The sequence below is a fragment of the Limulus polyphemus genome, unplaced genomic scaffold (genome assembly GCF_000517525.1).
Source record: "Limulus polyphemus unplaced genomic scaffold, Limulus_polyphemus-2.1.2 Scaffold2057, whole genome shotgun sequence".
Taxonomy (NCBI): Eukaryota; Metazoa; Arthropoda; class Merostomata; order Xiphosura; family Limulidae; genus Limulus; species Limulus polyphemus.
In genome coordinates this window covers 188,111-196,424 of record NW_013667667.1, presented here as the reverse complement: position 1 = coordinate 196,424, position 8,314 = coordinate 188,111, and the positions used below count along the sequence as shown (strand labels likewise).

At 31.0% G+C, this 8,314-nt stretch overlaps 1 protein-coding gene across 1 annotated transcript in view; it reads right to left on the bottom strand.

Annotated features, from left to right (window-relative positions):
* The window catches only part of LOC106465807 (transmembrane protein 39A-like), a gene marked incomplete at its 3' end in the record, with an annotated part of 57,347 nt that overhangs the window by 18,177 nt on the left and 30,856 nt on the right, over window positions 1–8,314 (bottom strand). Inside the window, exons 3-4 of the mRNA XM_013926043.2 lie at window positions 4,125–4,208; window positions 1,940–2,091 (exon numbers count right to left, since the gene is read on the bottom strand). Of these exons, the coding sequence (XP_013781497.1) occupies window positions 1,940–2,091; window positions 4,125–4,208 (236 nt within the window). The remainder of the gene's footprint in view (window positions 1–1,939; window positions 2,092–4,124; window positions 4,209–8,314) is intronic.

Below are 8,314 nucleotides of genomic sequence, written 5' to 3'. Positions count from 1 at the left end.
TATATATATATATATATATATATACAAGATAAACCTCCTAATTTGTACAAGTCTCTATAGCACCCAAGGGCAAGACACAGAAACAGAGTCAGGTAAGCATAAGCCTTATTCTACCATTCTGATATGGTTTGGTTTGAATGTTATACAAAGCTACTTGCAGGCTATCTGTGATAATCATTCCTAATTTGGAATTGATAGACTGGATAGAAGGCAGCTAGTCAACACCACCCATCGCTAACTTTTGGGTTACTCTTTTACTAACTAATAGTAGGATTGACCATCACATTATAATGCCATCATGGTTAAAAGGGAGAGCATGTTCGGTGACAGGGATACAAACCTGCAACCTGCAGATTGTGAGTTGAGCACCCTAAACAATAGGCTATGTCAAGCCATTGTGATATGTAACCTTTGTCGAAGTTCAAGGTTGAGCATAAATTTGCAACCTTTGTACATCCAATTTACAAGGATGTCACTAACAACATGCAGAATACCTGCACAAAAAATTATCAATTTACTTAAAGGGTAAAATCAGCACTTCTTTCAACTACAGAAACTCCAACTCCTTATTCATTTCAGGGTCTTCCTCAACCCAAGCCTCGAAATTAAGTGTTAAAAAGCAAATTTCACAATTAACTAACAATGTCATATTTTTTGGTAATCACATTCAGCTCCTCCATTGGTCTCATTTCTACTGCATCAAAGCCCAAGCCCCCAGCAAATTGACTGCCTGGGCCTGACAGTGATAAAAACAATGGTCAATGCTGGAAAAATTAAAGGCTGTGGTTGGCAATCTGAGGATTCTAAAATTTGTGATGAAATCCTTCTAATGGCCCAACTTTTCAGCTGGTGTTTCCCCCTATATTCTTTTTCAAGATAGACTTCTTTTAAAGTCTTAGACACACTTCTCAAAGATGCAAGGCAAGATCTGGTGACCTTCTTGATGAAGGTTGACCACTTCCTCCTGTGCAGCTCTTAGTTCACAGCCATCAGGAAATTTACATTTTAAGAATGTGGCAGTAACTTGAGATTCCTAGGTGACATCATATTCCTGATATGTTCAAGGAGTAGGTTCAGTAGTGGAAACAACTTGTTGTTCTTTCATTTCTTACAGCCTTGCATTGATCACAGTGACTGTCCCTAAATGGTTCAAAGCCTGCAAAATATCTTCAGTGTGCTTCAACCCTGTCTCTACCATTGAAGCTTCTGGGATCAAGGGTGAACCTGGAAAGCTATCAAGGCCTATAATCAGGTACAGTGTATTGTTCATGGCAATAATATGGTAGGCTAATCAAACTACTCCAAAGTCCAGTTCATGATACATCTTGTAGTTACTACTACTAAAATCCATCTTACTCATGTTACACTATATATGTTATTTATCATATACCCTTGATGTCTAACAAGTATTTGGTGATGATAGATTTTTTAAGTTCTAAAAGGCTAAAGTATAAACTTAATTTGACTATCGTGATACTTCTGTTCTTAAGATTTTTTCAATTTAATCTTTCGTTGCGTGTGAATAATTCTCAAAGGTGGTAACTATAAACCCAATATAAGCAACATTACCCTCACAGGAAATGACATAGTAAAGAAGTTATGATCTCACTAATAGCCAGAAAGAAAAATGCACGAGGAAGAACAAAATGATGTAGAGATAAAGTCAATGAGTAGTGAAAATCAGGATAATCATAACATTTCTATGTATGGTAAGCTGTCATAAACAATGATGAAATACCAAACAATGTGTTTTGTAACATAGTTACAATAATTATAAGTTAACTTCACATCATATTCCTATATTTTTATCAATAAACAAACAGCAATGCTATCTTTTTAATAAAAGTTTTTAGTGCTATATATAATGCTAATCAAAAGTGCTACTACTGTTTACAATACTAAACATCTACATGAGATATAGAAGACTGTGTTTACTTACGGATAACCCAAACAAATAGTAAGAAAGCCATGTTTTAGTATTATGTTGTACACACACCACACCAGAGATATTATTTGAGGAGTAATAACAATAGCTCGAAAAAACTGAACTGCCACATTGTAAGCTGTTAATGGTACACACCATAAACATATCTGAAACAAATAAAAAACAAAACAATTCTGTGTGTGTATACTACAACAGTAAAGGTTTCATGCCAAACCAAAAATGCAACTTTTAATTTTTATATAAAAATTGTATATGGAAGTTAACCATTATTAAATATGTAATTCCCCAATCTAGATCTTCCTTTCACTCAATCTCCATGTAATATGGATTATACTCTTCTTAAGAGTGTAGCGTCTTTATCTCTTGGATCTCTCTCATTTCTCAAAATAATTTTTTCTGGCTAAAACTCAACAAACTTCATAATCTTAACAGTTACCAATGATCATACTTAATTTGGTTAAAGTTTATTATCACTGAAATGTGTTCATTAACCCTCTCATTACAGGTAGGTCAAAGTGTGCTCATCACAACTTCTTTGGAATTACATTCAGAATTTAATTAAACTACTTTATTATCATTGTATACAAATAAACTTGATATGAAAGCATAGTTAAAATATCAAATTTTAATATTATATAACTTTTAAGTTCTTATTTTTTTAAAGAAATATCTTAAAAAATCTTCAATCTCTCCTAATATGAGAACTGTGACATTTGTTCTCTAGGTCTTCCACTTCTCTAAGTTATTTACGATCCCTTTGAGAAGTTCAGAATTCAACATTAAATATTTATTATAATACAGATGTTATTAAGGCAAAGCATAATTTTTGTAGCCTTCAACTTTATTTGTTTATAGAGCCATAAACTAAAAAGTTAGATTCACTTGCTATGCCCACTTGTCACATCCTCTCTTTCACAAATTGCCAACAGTTCTGACATTTTATACTATATTACTTGTAACCGATGGAAGTTTTTATATTATATCAGGTTGCTTTACGTATAAACTGTCTGTTTCACCTCTCTCACAGTATTCACATCAACAAGCTTAGATAAATTTTTAAAGGTTCTTATCGCATAGTTAGAAAGCCAGATAAATTATGGTAGTTATAGGACACTGTTTGCTTTGTGAGTGTCATTATTCTGTGTTCTTAGGTGCATTATTCAATTAAATAAAAATTATTTAGTGCACTAGTAACATTAGTATAAAAAAGCAGGCTTAACTTTCATCAACAGTAAACAGCAAAAACAACAGGACACAGAAAAGTACTTTATTTATTGTTTTCATGTATACTCTTTATTATTATAAAAGTAGCTAGAATGTAAAGATAAAACCCTTATTACATTAGATAAGGTTAGATTAGCTAAGATAATGAAAAATAATAATAATAATAGACACAAGTCAAAGGGAAATAAAACAATAAAATTGAAGTATAAATAGATGTACACTGTTATGAGCTTTAAGTTACTTAGGATAAAACAATTGTTTGTAGTATCCAGTTACAACTGGCAGTTATTCGAGAAAGAAAAAAAGGTAATTTAGTTTTTTTGTATTTTTTATGGTTGTTATGAGGTCACTCAAATTGACCGAAGGCCTATAGAGTTGGGGTAAAGAAAATAACAATAAATAAGATATAAAGTTTTACTGAAAAAAATGTTTGATATTTATTTAGGAGATTTTAGAGATTGTGCAAATGAAATTTGACAATTTTCAGCTATAGAAGAGTATTTTTTATTTTAATATGAAATTCACTTTGCACTTAGAGCAGTCAACACTCTGACTCCACATATTCACTGACAAATTTTTAGTAAAAGTACTTAAAAACAAATATGATTTTGTTTGTACAAAAAAATCGTAATGCTTACTAAAGCTTGCCAAATTTCATTACGATACACAAAACATATCAAATGTTACAGTATAGAAACTCTGATGGTCACTTTTAAGTCACAATTTTGATGTAATCTACCAAGTCAGTAGCAAAAGGGTTTATTCAGCATTTTTATGCTTCTTATGGTTTCTCTTTAAAAACATTCTACATATTAATGGAACCCCATAAACTAACTGATGAGATGGGGTGCAACAACATTTGTTAAAACTTGTTGTCAAAAGAAATGTTTAAAAAAAAGTTACTTTGAAGTTTACATAAAATATAAATGCAAGTCAGTGCAAGTCTAATACTTACTTGTTTAAAGACATTAAGGGGAAACCTTCTTCCTAGCATCAGAAGGCTGAAAGCAACAACATATGGGTCAATGAGGTAGAAATTCTGCAAAGAAATTATTACATGACTGTTTTGACAAGTTATATTACATTTAAACAAAACTCAATATAATATATTAATCATTTCAAGTTATTCATATTACAAAAGTTAGTAACTTGCACTTATGATTCAATAAATTTTAGTCACAGAGTAACAAAAACTTATTAAGCAAATTCAAATTTGATTATGTTGATACAATCATCAGATCCACTTAAGTTAGTATTTTTGAAACAAATATGTCAAATTATTAACTTGTATTGTGGATGATAACAATTGACACGGTATAAAAAATGAGTCAAAAAGCAATAAAAATATAGCCTACTATCTTTTTCACTCAATAAACTCCGCTAATTCCTTTATGGTTATCAAAATTTACTTAAAATTATTTAAAAAATCAATTTCCTTGACTAATCAGCATAAAAAAACTTGTTGGAAAAAAAAGCAGATTCTAGAAACACCATCCACTCACTGAGTGCTTATAAAAAAACTATCCAAGTATGATGTAAATAAATAGAGATACTTACTTGGGGGAAAATAATTATTACCTGTCTAACAAGAGTTTTTTTGTAACTAATTATAAGAAACTGCTATACAATAGAAAAGGAATTTTCTTTGGAGTCTATATTATTTGCTATATGATGGTTTATCCTTACAAATAGTTTGAAAATAAATTTTAACATTTTCTGCAGACTTAGTAGCTTTAGGATTTATCACAGAAAACTATCAAAAGAAAAATGAATAATTAAAATTAATGTTCAGAAAATATGTATAAACACATACAAATTTATTCACACACACACACAAAAAAAAAAGAAAACCATGATAGCACTCTTTTATCTTACTTGTATTTAATTTCTCTGTACTGTGGCTAAAAATAACATCAAACAAATGGTTTAAAGAAATTTGGGAACAAATCAATTATCATCATTTACCATACACAAGAAATTTATTAGGTTTGTTACAATTTCATCAATAAGAAAATACCTAATTAAGTTAATCTTTCTAGATATTTACACGGTTCATTAAACTTTCATATTTTCTATATTCAATGAAAATTTCATTAAATAAAAGTTCAATAACTGATAAATATTTAATTTGTCAAAAATATTTTCATTTATTATTTTAATGGTAACAACAAAGTAATTAAAATAATTTTTATTTCTTCAATTTTGTTAATACTGGGTGTTGACTAATATAATACTACCATATACTATTATTTAAACTTACAAATTTGAAATACTTAAAATTCATGCATTATAACCTCTTATGAACTAACTATAATTCAGAACCATTAAAATGACCACACAAGGAACCAACAGTCTTGTTCCAGTAAAGCAACACAAGTATTCTAATTGAACTAATTAAATAAATTCTGTGTTGAACTTAATCATTGTTTAATACTTTTCCATTAAAGTATTAAATTAATTTCATACTTAAAACTTCATTCTTGTACTTCATTTGATTAACCTGTTCACCAGCAAAGCAGACAAAATATCCAGAGATGACATCTATTATTCATAAGTACTATCTCAGAAACCCAATATAATTTAGATTAAAAATAATGATGTGTAAATTTATTCTAGTATATAGACCACAATCACATGAGAGAAGTGTTAACATTTTCCTAAACTGAAAATGTATTTCCGATAGATATTTACCTCTTCTCACAAAAAGCTTTCTTGACCTATATTGCCTCTATTGGCAAAAATTTTCCCTTGCCACTAGCCTTGATACTCCCACTTATTTCTGATACTAACATGCAAATGATTATGCAGCAGCCCTCCAACAACAGAAGTGTAACACTACCCCTATTGTAAGTAGCACCCTCTCTAATCTTGCAGCTGTCAACCACTTCAAGATTGATCAGATCACACCAAATCACACGAGAAGTGGGATGGACGGGTAGAAAATGTGAGAAGAGGTAAGTATCTATCGGAAATAGATTTTCAGTTTAGGAAAACATTAACTTCTGATAAGATATGTTACTTCCTCTCACAAAAAGTTAGAATCCCACAATGAACTAGTGTAGAGTGGTTAGGGTGCAACAGACCATAAATGGGAGTTCAACCTCAACCAACACCTGGCTGCATCTGAAATTGTACAATAAGTCCACAGTAGGAAGAGTGGCCTCTACCTTTCACCTCAAAAACAAGTATCAGCAGGGAAGAGGAGCTTCCATACAAAGAATCCACCTCCGCAGGTGCACACCTCTAACACCAGAACCCCTGCGACCCAACACCCAGCAGACGGTATGAAGAGCATCACGCCATCTACACCAGCAGAATGCCACCACCCTAATCTCAAATGAGTGGTATTGTGCACACTCAGGAGGACAGGCTTCCATGATCCATCAACCCAGTGGCTAAGAACTGGTAAGTAGCAAGTGTAACGGTGTATGAGCAGCCCATGGGCTTCAGCTTTGGGTTTGTTGTTGCATTCATTACAAAGGAACTCAACTGGATTTCAAGTCATGCTTTTCCAAGTGGAGCACACAAGCCACCAACTCGAGGAGGTTTCCATGTGTAATAAAAAACCCGTACAGAGGCAAATGAATACAAATCAAATAGTCTTTTTATTTATACACTGTTGAGCATTTAATCTATATCGAAACTCTCAAGGTTATCTTGAAACAACACTAATTCTAATTCTTCATTTTAAAGATCTAGATGTTCATTAATAAGGCCTACTATTATGTTCAGTAACATAGATGCAGCATTAATCCAGTTTTCAACTGAATTAACTTAAGAAATCCTCTTGTCATAATCTGTATAACTGTATTAACAATTCTCCAAAAATATCTTTAAGTAATTCCCCTTTAACCATTTCTGTACTATTTCTTTAGTACAATTAATGTCCTTCACTTTTCTCTCTTTATACATACACATTATTGAGCCTTAAGTGAAACACTGTTAGACTAAATCAGAAATAGCATACTTACAAAAAGTTTGTGCAAGAAATTTCTTGAAGATTCTGGATTACTGCCATCTTCTGTCCTCTAGAATCTAAACAATTCCCTAGAGCAACTTAAGATTTTCAATTTGAAACACAGAATTATGTACACCATTTTTAGTGTTTTTCAGATTGTTCAAGAAGTTTAGGAGATCTACTTTTAAAAGTAGTTCTTTTAACTTGATTGGTAAAAGTGGGATCTTCCATCATACTGTAACCAAAATCCACATTGTTATTGATTCTTACAGAACTTATTCCTGTCCCTTATCTAATATCTTTGGCAAAATTATCCAAGACAGTTAATTTGGGGTGTATAGAGAAAACCATGTAACTCAGGTTTCTTCACTAAGATTAATTCACTCAGTGATTTTCCTCACCATTCTGATTCATTTCGTCAGAGGCTTTATCTAAACAATTAGGGTTTTATCTCAATATACCACACTTGTCTGGCAGCAAATTCTGTAGCTGTGAATCTTCTTCCCTCTAGGTCAAGACACGGAATGTGTCTTTAGATAAATTGTGCAATGGACCTCAAACTTGTATCTTCCTTATTTGTAACTGTGGTTCACTAGTTAGTGTCCATGTTATTTCATAAAACTTTTGATCTGCTGCTTTCTCCATACTATACATTATATATGTTATAAAGAAATAAAACGTACTTCTTGAAAACCTTATAATATGTATATACTTAGTATACTTATTGATATTCTACAAATACTTCAATCCTCCCTCTGTAGGAAATTTTTATCTCATAAAAACTTCATCACACAATCTCCTTGATCTACCTCTGTCATGGCATCTAACAATGCTTTATCTGAATTACTCTAAAACTCACTATTCCATTAGGAAATATTTTACGTAAGATTAATAGTCAACACATATATCTTTATATAACTTCTTCAAATAACATCATATCAAAATACTAGTATCAAAATCCATCAAAGTTTTACACAAAAACATATGTATAAATATTTTTTATACAAAACACATCAAATGCCAAAAATAAACATATATAAATATAGATACAAGCAAAAAAAATCTATGATTATATATGAAAATGATACTGTAATGCCAAAAACTGCTACAATCAATGAATAAATAATCTGAATTAAAATATAATACAAAGCAATACCTAATATATATATATATATATATATATATAT